This window comes from Mandrillus leucophaeus, unplaced genomic scaffold, assembly GCF_000951045.1.
Source record: "Mandrillus leucophaeus isolate KB7577 unplaced genomic scaffold, Mleu.le_1.0 Scaffold846, whole genome shotgun sequence".
NCBI classification, from domain to species: Eukaryota; Metazoa; Chordata; class Mammalia; order Primates; family Cercopithecidae; genus Mandrillus; species Mandrillus leucophaeus.
In genome coordinates, this window is record NW_012109208.1 from 1,308,070 (window position 1) to 1,319,389 (window position 11,320).

Consider the following 11,320-nt stretch of genomic DNA (forward strand, 5'->3'; position numbering starts at 1 on the left):
TGATACTCACAGGTGGCTTTACAGCCAATCAAGAGCTGTTCGTCAGCTCTTCATAATTATAGAATCGATACTCAAATTCATTAGAAATCAGGAAAATCATCATACCCATGATACACAAATTCTCCCCACACATCTGGCAGACATTAAGAAGCCTGGCAACACCAGACTTGCAATAGCTCCACACATGCAGAACGTGCCCTGGGCAGCAGCGTCCACAGCAGACCATGCCCCAACACCACCCCAACAGACCTAAGGCTAAGCTGCCCTATGAAAGACAGTGATTGCGATGCCCAAACGTTTGTCTAAAGGTCACTTCCACTGTCCTTTCCTTGATCTTGCACTTACTTTATGGAGTTCAATACAGGGGCTTCTGAGCCCCCAGACACAGCGGACCATGCACAGACCCCTCTCAGTGTCCCCAGGGAGTACTGGCTCAGCCACTGGACTCAGACATAGATGCGGCTTTCCAATCCCAGGACACCCCAGTGCCCTGTGGATCCCCAGCCCAGAGACGTGAAATGCAGGAGTACCCAGAGAAGGGGCCCAGGCTCCTGTCAGAGCGAGGTTTGAGCACTAAGTTTTCCTAGACACACCTGAGAAACTGTCCTCATCTCCGTCCTCTCTGACCCTCCTGATCACATGTGGACGTCACCGGGCAGGGGTCCCCACCAGCTCTCTCCCACATCCCAGCCTTACCAGCACAGTCTTTTCATGGCAACTGAAAATGCTGTTTGTAAAGCACTGAAACAAATTCTCAATCTTGCAATGGGTCAATTTAAAGAAAGCATTTAAGTAAATAATGGAACAACGGCACATAGAAGTACAGGGAGACAGGTGACATCTGGGACACACTCTGACACAGGGTGGCCTCCCAGCGGGAGGGCAAGCCAGACCCCAGGCCACTGGGCAGGGCGGGAGAAGCCAGTCTGCCCAGCAGTGCCCTGGCATTGGATCTGTGTGTGTCCAGGTCACGCCAGGCCAGACAGTGTGCCTGGATGGACCTGGCATTGCAACACCTGGGTGCTCCCGCCCCTTCCCAGACCCAGACACTGAGAAGCTGGCAGACTCGAAACAAAGCGTGGCCTTGGTAAAGAAGACCATTCTAGTCCCTCATTCTGCATTCCCCCGGCATGGCGCTGTGCAGTGGGAACCACAGGTCAGATTTGTCCAAAGAGTCCCAGGGCAGCACACAGCCTGCACGCTCCAGAGCACACTCCAGCACACACGCGTGGTGGCTGCAGAGCTGGCTTGAGTGCGATGACCAAGCCCGTGAGGACACATGAGGCTGGACATTTTCTCATAAACTCCCTGTAACAGGGCTGGGCGATGTCTCCACCAGATAAACCATGGACAGAGGGGGAAACCCCCGAAGCTTAGCCAAGCCCAAGTGGGTCACGGCCACTGTGGATGCGTGTCCTGGAAGGACAGCAGAACCAGGGCATTTCAGAAACCTGACCGAACACGAGTGCTGTTCAGGCCCCTCCCCTGCAGTTTCCACTTGAGAGAGAAGAACACCGGGAGCTTGGCCCACAGTATTCCCTATCACCCCACTCTCCAGAGTCTGCTCCTCGTACAGAGGTGCCCATAATGGGCATGGGGTCAGGAATCAGAGAGGAGCTCTTCTCCAGGACACTCACCTTCTCCTTTGATGTCGTGGGGGTAGCCAATGACAGCACTTTCCGGCACTGCAGGGTGGTCGGCCTGTGTACAACAGAGAACAAAATGACAAAATGTGGCAGCCCCTGGTGCTAGAAGTGACTCGGACCAGGGACTCCCACCCGGACTTGCAGGCCCATAGGGGCATCATGGAGGTGCAGGAGTGAAGGGGGAGGCCCAGCCTGTGCTCACGATGGCGTCCTCAATCTCTGCGGTCCCCAGCCGGTGGCCACTGATGTTGATGACATCATCCATCCGCCCTGTGATCTGGTAATAGCCGCCCTCAGTTCGGTGAGCCCCGTCTCCAGTGAAGTAATAGCCTACAACAGCAGAGAAATTCAGCACCAGGAACCCTGAGCCAGGACCCACGTCCCCACCTCACTAAGCATGAAGCTCTGCAGCCCAGCACACAGCTGCAGTCTCGCCCATCGGCCCTCCTTGCAACTCCGATGCTTCCCTATGTTCTAGAGCATGGGCAGGTGGCTCCAAGACATCGAGACTTCGGGGAGCAGAAGGTATACAAGCAGCACTTCCAAGACGCTTCTCCAAAACACTGAGTCTTGTTTACAAGCTTGAGACTGAAAATGACTGGTTCCAACAAGACAGAGGAGATAGCATTCATATAAATTTCCAACCCAAGGACAAAAAGGGAAACTAGGAAAAAAGAAAAGTAAACTGGAAGAAAACTCCCAGCCTTGGTGACAGTCTTCCAAGGTACTTCTCCACCCTCCCTCCCCAGTAGCTAACAGGATCCTACCACGGGCCTGGCTGCAGGGCAGGACTTCACACCCACACCTAAGTAGCCCCAAGAAAGTCCCCGAGCAGGGAATCATGCCCACTGTCAAGATAAGGAAAGCCAGGGAGGTACAGCAAAGGGAGAGGGGGTCAGAGTCAAACTCTGGCCTCAGGAGCGCCTGTTCCTGGCCACTGTGCTACGCTGCACTCAAATCCCATTAAAAATGTTTTCTGAGAATAAGATTCCAGCAGTCAGCTGAAAAGAAATGAGAGGGTCCCTGACAGCCTGCTCACCTGGGTAGGCCTTGAAGTAGGCGTCCACAAATCGCTGGTGGTCGCCATAGATAGTCCTGGCCATGCCTGGCCAGGCCTGAGAGATGCACAGGGCCCCGGAGACGTTGCTGCCCTCCACGACGCTGCCCTGTAGACCCCGGACATGCACGTGAGAGAGGGCAGGCTCTGGGTGACAAGTGTGCCAAAAAATAACAAGCCCTGCCCTCAAGGGAGCTGTCCATAGCTCTCCCCTCTGCCCCGAGGAGGGCCCCAAGCCGCCTGTGTGGCCGCTAGCCAGTGCATGATACCAGTGCAGTGAACGCTGTGAGGTCAGCAGCCTCCTGCCAGGTACAGACCTGGGCACACAGGAGGGAGCTGGGCTGGGCAGGCAGGGGTAAGGGAGGGCAAGCACATGGCCCCCATGCGGGGAAGGCCCATACACACCTTCTCATCCATGAGGACGGGGACGATGCCAAAGAAGGGCCTCATCGCCATGCCAGGGAGGATTTCCGCCCCTTCTTCTGAGGGCCGTGGTGCGATGCAGATGCCACCCGTTTCTGCAGGTACGACAAGGAAGAAATGCAAGATCGGCCGGACCCAGGGATATGCGTATCCACAGTGGGGGGTGGGTGGGACTGTCCCTATTGTGGGCAAGGAAATGCCTCAGGGGCACAACGATCTTTGAGGCAAACCAGATGTGAGTCTGGTGCCCTCCACGGCGGATATGAGAAGGAGCCCCAAGCTGGCCTCAGCCCCAGGAGCTCTGGCGTCCCACAGCCAGGTACAGGCCCCCTCGCCATGTCAGGGCCTTGCTTGAAGTAGAAAACGGCAGAGCCCACCCACTTGCACATGAAGACGGGGAAAAAGAATTGCTTCTGGGCCAGCGCCTGTTCGACACGAACCCAGCAACGAAAAAAGATGCCCTCAAATCCTGCCGTCACATTATTTCTCTGGCACTCGCCTCTACCAGGGAAATGCCCCAGGGACTCAGCTAGAGAATCTCTGCCCCAGGTTTTCCCAAATGGATGGGACTGTCCCATGGGAACATCTCATTTTCCGGCTTGAGGATGAGCCCTCAGATAGTTACATTCATTACATCTGTGGTGGTCTCTCTCCCCAAGCATCCTAACAAGTCAGATACCCAAGAGAAGGGGGGACACATCCAAACAAAATGTCACAGGAAAAATTCCTTTTCTCACTAAAATTTAAATTTAGACTCACGCTTCCTTAGAAGATAGGGCCTGTCTCATCAGATGTTCCCCTGTTCAGAAAGGGGCACTTGGAAGGGACACGGCCCTTGAGCTCCTGCTGCACACCAGGCGTTGGGCAGCAAGCTGGGCTGTGTCGCCTCAGTTCACCCTCACCCAGGCCTGTGGGGGGCACCCCCACCTCACGAAGGAGGAAACTGAGGCTCAGAGAAGTCGTGACATGAGGTCCCATAGCTGGGAAACAGCAGCCAGGCGACCTCGGAGTTCCCTCACTCTAGGCCACAGGGTTTCCGCAGTCTCGGGCGTTGATGTGTCTTCTATTGCACCTGCTGTTGAGAGCTCGGACCCCAGTCCCAGCCTCACACCCAACCCTGCAGACCCAGCACTTAGACTGGAACCTGTTCCCCAGGCCTCCTCACCTGTCTGCCACCAGGTGTCCACCAGCGTGCACCTGCTGTCCCCCACCACCCTGTGAAGCCACTCCCAGGCCTCACAGTTGATGGGCTCTCCCACTGAAACCACACAGGAAAGAAAAAGATGTTAACAGGTTGCAAATAAACCTGAAACCAAAAGTAAGTTTTGGTTTTTTTTGTTTTGTTTTTCTTTTTTTGTTTCGTTTTGTTTTGTTTGGTTTGGTTTTTGTTTTGTTTTGTTTTTTGAGACTGAGTCTCGCTCTGTCGCCCAGGATGGAGTAGAGTGGCGTGATCTTGGCTCACTGCAACCTCCACCTACCAGGTTCAAGCAATTCTCCTGCCTCAGCTTCCTGAGTAGCTGGGATTACAGGTGCCTGCCACCACACCCGGCTAATTTTTTGTATTTTTAGCAGAGATCAGGTTTCACCATGTTGGCCAGGCTGTTCTTGAACTCCTGACCTCAGGTGATCTGCCAGCCTTGGCCTCCCCAAAGTGCTGGGGTTACAGGTGTGAGCCGCCGTGCCCAGCCAAATAAAGAGATTTTTAAGGAGAAAACAGCTCTGTAATGTTTTTTTTTTGAAGAACATACAAGGAGACCTGAAAATGCAGTGAGACAGATCATATTTATGGTCATCAAAGAAATGCACATGACTGTGACGTATTTTTATCATTAGATGGTTGAAAATCAAAAAGCCAGCAAGAATGTGGGGAAAACAGGATTTCACAGACACCAATAGGAAGGTAGTGTGGTTCAGCAATTTTGGGGAGCAATCTGGATGTTTCTCTTAACATTTAAAACTCCATACATCCAATACAACTACTTTGAGCAACTGCTTGGGGCAGAATCTACTACGGCGGAACACCTCAAAACATGACCCCTGATGTGTACCCCACAGAAATGACTGCAGATGCCACCAGAAGTGGCCATGTAAAGGGTGTCCTCAGCAGCTCTGCTCATGCCAGAAACCACACACATCCCTCAGGAGTAGGTGGCTAAATACAACATGGCACGCTCCTGCAGAGGAACGCCACACTGCAAAGAAGATGGCGAACCTCCACGACCCATGGCGGCATGGGTGAGTCTGAGGCACGATGCTGAGAAAGGGAGGGGTGTGCTGTGTGATCCCACCCAACTGAGGTTCAAGTGCAGCCACATCTGTCCGTGGTGATGCAGGCTACACTGTGATCATGGCTCAGGTAACTCCCGTGACTGGCAGGAGCCATAAGGGGGCCTCTGGGGACTGGGAATTTCTGTAGCACTTATACATGTAAACATCTCTCAAGTTGAACACTTAACATCTGTACCCTTTAGTATACATTATATCTCAATAGAAAGGAAAAAGATACACATACACCCTAGCATTCTCAGTGTCTACCTTATGACATTTCCACACCAGGCCAGCACTCAGCCAGAACTCTCCAGGCTAGACGCACTGTCACTAAAACACTGAAATATTCTCGTGCTGGTGTTTGCCCCTTGCTCAGGACCACTCACAACCCACAGCCTGTCCCGGCAGCGGCCGCCGCATCAGTGCTGCATGATCAGTGCTGGCCACATGGGCGGCTCGGTGTCTTATGTGTCACACCTGCACTCAGAACATCCACAAGGGGCAGGGAGATGCCCTGCAGCACTGGTGGACACGCTGGGAGACTGCGACAGCCTGCACCCAGCCACGGGGATGTGACCACACGAGCCAGGGCAATCCCCACAGCAGGGCAGATCCATGTGGAAAAAATGCAGATTCTACGATCTTAAAACAAACATTACAGCATAATAGCACAGTGTGGTGACTTTGGTGTTAAAGAAAACGTCATTTAACAGAGCCGCAATCCACTACAGGAACTGAATTGCGGAGACGGGACCGAAGGCGCAGGAGCAACAACACCTGGAGCAGAGGTCAGGGAAAATCTTAGCTTTTTTTTTTTTTTTTTAGAGAGACAAGGATCTCGCTCTGTTGCCTGGACTGGAGTGCAGTGGCACAATCATGGCTCACTGCAATCTTGACCTCCGGGGCTCAAGGCTCCTCCCATCTCAGTCTCCCAAGTAGCCAGGACTACAGGCATGTACCCCCACGCCCAGCTCCTAAGGACATCAGCTTTAAGTTCAATGCTCCAATTTCTTCTTTTCACAAGAGCTTATCCATGTATTACTTATGAAATTGAAAGTTTAAAAAAGCTTTGAGAAATACACTTCTAGGGGGAGGGTCTTGAGTAAGTGGGATTCTGATGACTCAGTGTCGTGAGGGCTGATCCTAGCTGCCTGGAATGGGTCTGGGCTCTGGAATTGCACTGACAAGTATGCCAGCACAGTGCTGGCCCTGGCCAAGGTGTAGAATACACTGACCCCCAGCACTGCTCCAAGGTGCTGGGAGCCTCAGGTGCAAGACATCACAGGACACCGCGCAGCCTGCCAGCATTGTATACCAAGAACAGCACAACGAGGTGTGTGATTAGCACCTGGCCTCCCGCAGGGTTCTGCGGCTAGAACCGGTTATGCAACAGGAATAGGAACGTGCCTATTGACCAGCTAAATACACAAAACCCAGCTGAGCCTATGCTGGGGGCTGGCCCCCTGGCTCAGAGGTGTTCCAGGTCTGTGGGGACAGAGGCTGCTGGGATACACATCACACTCTAATGCAGCTGCCAGAGCACACCCCTTCCTGAAATGCACTTAGTGTGGTACTCCTTGTCACTGGACCCCGTGAATCTTCCTTCAGCAGACAAATCCCATGAGTGTATCTGGAAAACCAAATCTTGGCCTTCAGCCCTGTCCCCACCTTATGCCTAGGGCCCACTCATGTGGCCCTGCTGACAACACCTAGAGAATCTGGGAGAGTGTCTATGGCCCTGACCACCCCACTGTTTGTTCCCAGTTCCCAAGCACTGTATGGCCCAGGCAGTCAGAATCACATGGGCCTCTCAAGCCCAGCTCCAGCATGCCAAGAGAGACCACCCAAACTCACCACTTGCTGTGGTTTCATTGTTTGTCCCTTCCAAATCTCATGTTGAAATGTAATTGCCATTGTAACAGTATTAAGAGGTGGAACCTTTATGAGGTGATTATGCCAAGAGGTTTCTACCCTCATGAGTGGGATTGGTGCCATTATAAAAGGGTGAGTTCAACTTCCTCTTGCTCTCTCTCACCTTCTCTTTGCCCTTCCACCATGGGACAATGCAGCAAGAAGGCCCTCACCAGATGCCAGCACCTTGATGTGGACTTCCCAGCCTCCAGAAACGTGAACCAATAAATCTCTGTTCATTATAAATCATCCAGTTTCAGGGTATTCTATTACAGCAGCACAAAGCAAACCAAGACACACCATCTGGAAAGGAGCCCCATGCTCTTTCTAAGAGGTGGAGGGACAGTATGGCAAGGGAAGCAGAGTGATCCACGACCCTAGGACCTGCTGAGGGTACAGGGTGGGTGCCTAGAGCCCATCAATCAGGTGGGAGGCAGAGTGAGTTTTACTGACTCTAGAACCAGGTACTGGGTTCAGCACAGGGTACCCTACTTGCTGAGTGACCTTGGGCAGGTTTGCTGACCTCTCTGTGCCTCCTCTTCCTCCTCTGTAATGCGAAGCAACATCTGCTCTTTGCTCAAAGGATGTGAAGATAAAGGCATTTAATACATATTTGCTCTTATTAATAGTATTCAAACCCCTCCTGCTTTTTAATCTAGAAAGCTCTTTGAGAAAAGAAGGTTTTTACTGTTAAGGGGAAAATAAGGGAAAAGAGGAGGAGGAGTCATTGGATGCCTGCTATTCCTCAGGAGCTCTCCCCGTTAATCATCTCCATGCTAAACATTACACTAAGGCTCACATCTGACCCTCTGTGGCATCCTCACCACCCTGCAGGTAGGTCTCATCCCCATCTCACATTTGAGAACAAGTGGTGAACTCTGCAGGGCACAGCCCCAGCTGCAGTGCCTCTCAACCTGTGGCCCAGATGCCCACATGGCCTCATGGTCACCCAGCAGTAGCAGAATCACATGTTCACCGCACTCCCTTCCCACGGATGCATGTGGTAGAATGGGACACTCTTCCGTGGTCACTGCCCTGCATGCTTCCCCAGTGAAAAGCCACCAAGCAGGTGGCTGACCACATGTGATCACACATGTAAAGGCAGACATGAAATGTGGCAGGGACAGGAGAGGGAACAGCAGTCACCAGCACCCAGTCCCTCCCAGCACCAGACCGAAAGACAGACACCGCCGATACTGTCGAAACCATGACACCGTCACCTTTCCAAAATGTTTCCACGTGACTTGGCAATATCCATCAACATTACCAATAGGCCTAAGCTTTGAACTGTCTGCCTGGAAACATCTACAGTAGCAGCAGGGAAAAAGCGCAGGATGGTATCCACTCCACCGACTTGGAGACAATCAAAAGGTCTAAGGACTTGGAGACAATCAAAAGGTCTAACAACGGGGCAGTGTTTAGCAAACTGTAGTTATACTATTATTATTATTATTACTATTTAGAAGACTGAATCTCACTCTGTCACCAGGCTGGAGCGCAGTGGTGCAATCCTAGTTCACTGCAGCCTGAAACTCCTGGGCTCAAGCAATCCTCCCACCTCAGCCTTTGCCACCACACCCAGCTAAGTTACACAATTAAATCCCATTCTGCCACTAAAGAAATGACTTGGCCCTTAACTTATTGAGTAGGTAAGTATTCCTAATGAAGATTAAGCTACAGAAATTGGGCACAGAAACGATGGCACAGAAAATGTCTGGAATGCTTTTCCCCAGACTGGTAACTGCTGCCAGCTCTGGGGAGGGGCTTATAGGTGGGAAGAGGTGCTTTCTACCAGATCCAGTCTGGCGTTGCATGAATTCACACATACAAAGCCGGGCAGCTTCATGACTGAAGTCCTGCTGAAGCGCATATTGGCTCTGAGGGTCTAAGGCAAGTGCACCCTCTCCTGCTGCGGGGCAGGCCACTCACCTGACCCCAGGGTCCGCAGGGAGGAGCGATCATACTTCTTCACCCAAGCATCACCGTATTTCAGCAACAGCCGGACAGCCGTTGGAGCGCCATAGAACTGATTGATCTTCAACCTCTCTACTGTCTCCCAGTACCGACCTACAGAAAGGCCGAAATTCACTGTCAGCAGGAGAGCTGACATGATCTACTTTAAACTTAGAGATCAGCCAAGACTTCCTGAGTGCTGGGCACGTGCAGACATGCATATGTCCATATAAAAAGGATCCCTCCCAACGCCCCCACCAGTGAAAGACGGAAAGAAGCCCCACAGGACAAGTCTCCAATGGCGGCTCTCCTCCCAGCACTCCCCAGATCCATGGGTGGCACATTCAGCAACAGTCTTCACCTGGCTTAGGGTGATGGCCTAGTTCAAGGCGATACTATGTGGATTTAATAACCCGTGGAGCATTAACACAGAGCTTTCACTCGGTCACACTTACATGGGCTCTAAAGTGGTGACTGGGGCTTCCCCTCGTGACAGCAGAGCTGCCACTGTGTGTGTCCCAGGGAGCAGGGCCATATGCCCAGCATGCACACCCCTGATTCCTGTAAACCCACCACCCACACCATCCCCTCCACATGGGACACTGAGCTTCCAGGGGCTGAAGTGGTGGCCTGAGACAGCACCTGGGCCATGGCCCTTAATCCCTGGTCTTGCCCCTACAACTTCTTCCTTGAGCACACCCAGACCCCAAAGGCAGGGATGGAGCACTGGGAGGTGATAACACAGTTCGTGCACAGTTGTCAGCGCCATGGAACGCTGTGGCAGCAGCCTTTGGGCAGAGCCACCATGGCCTTCTTACATTAAAGCAAATATTTGAAGACACTGCTGTGTGGGAGGACGATGCCCAAGGGAGCCAGACTTCACCTTGTTTTCAAAGTGATCTCAATGTAATGGAGATGGTTCTAGGCCATGCATAACATGGTCTGAGGGATGGCCCTGAAGGTTCAAGGGGCAGGGCTTGGGAAACAGAAGAGGCAGGCTGCTGATCCTAGCCTCGAGAAAGGGCTGGATCTGGGCAGGCGGCCTAGAGGTGAGAAGGATACCAAAGTGATGGCCCGAGGCCGGCAGTTTAAGTCAGAGGGCAGGACTACAGGAGCAGGGGCCTTGAGATGTCCTCCAGCGCCAAGTCAGACTCCCTGCTGCTGCCCATCGGATCTTTCTGAAGACCCGGTGCCTGGCCCCACCGGGCATCTCGACAGCAGGACCTGGAGAGCCACATCCTCACCAGAGCCCAGGTGTCCCCTTTCCATGAACCTCTCCACAAGCCTCGAGCCTCAGGCTCTCTCCCCTGACACCAGCATGGGGTCCCAAACAGGGTTCACCATCCTTACCAGCATTGGGGTAAACTGGGGTGCTCTCAAAAAGGACACTGGTGGCTCCATTGCAGAGAGGCCCATACACCACGTAGCTGTGTCCTGTAATCCAGCCAATGTCAGCCACACAGCCGAAGATGTCACCTGGCCGGTGGTCGAACACAAGCTGCAGAGACAGGAAGGGAGCATCAGGAGCTTGTCCCCCCACTCCACCATGTTCACCAGGTCACTAGGAAATCGGCATGTATATGCTGCAGGCCACAGCTGTGAGAGGCAGCTGGCTCCTCAAACGGCCTCCAGCAGCAGGACAGGTGGGAACACTGCAGAGTCCGTCTAGTTGTATGTTTAACACGTGGACACCTTTTTGCATTGCCTTACGCCACGATTTTTTAAACCTCTTAAGAACTACAAAAAATAAAAGTCAAAAAGGCCAAGAATGGCATCAAGCATCATCAGCTTCGAGAAGCATGAGAGGACAGACATCCGAATCCCCTTTATTCTTCCACAGCAGCTCACTGGAGCCTGATCCCATCTCAGGATCCAACTGCCCATATGCAGGAAACACAGAGGGCAGAGGGACAACAGGCACAACCCAGACCAAAGGACACCAGAGAAAAATGGCTGGACACGACAATGGCCAAGTGTAAGGAAATGGGGGAGCATAGGCTTAAAAGGACTTAAAAGACATATCAACAATATTTTAGGCCAGGCTCAGTGGCTCACACCTATA

The 11,320-nt window shown here is 52.6% G+C and overlaps 1 protein-coding gene across 3 annotated transcripts in view; it reads right to left on the bottom strand.

Moving 5' to 3' along the window:
* Window positions 1-11,320, bottom strand: part of ACSS1 (acyl-CoA synthetase short-chain family member 1) — a 61,812-nt gene that overhangs the window by 6,536 nt on the left and 43,956 nt on the right. For 2 of the 3 annotated variants that reach the window (XM_011968510.1, XM_011968512.1), the window contains 6 exons: window positions 9,235-9,372; window positions 4,292-4,384; window positions 3,109-3,221; window positions 2,686-2,812; window positions 1,849-1,976; window positions 1,638-1,701 (listed from right to left, as the gene is read on the bottom strand). In XM_011968510.1, the coding sequence (XP_011823900.1) occupies window positions 1,638-1,701; window positions 1,849-1,976; window positions 2,686-2,812; window positions 3,109-3,221; window positions 4,292-4,384; window positions 9,235-9,372 (663 nt within the window). The remainder of the gene's footprint in view (window positions 1-1,637; window positions 1,702-1,848; window positions 1,977-2,685; window positions 2,813-3,108; window positions 3,222-4,291; window positions 4,385-9,234; window positions 9,373-11,320) is intronic. The other variant, XM_011968511.1, reaches the window with a different exon arrangement.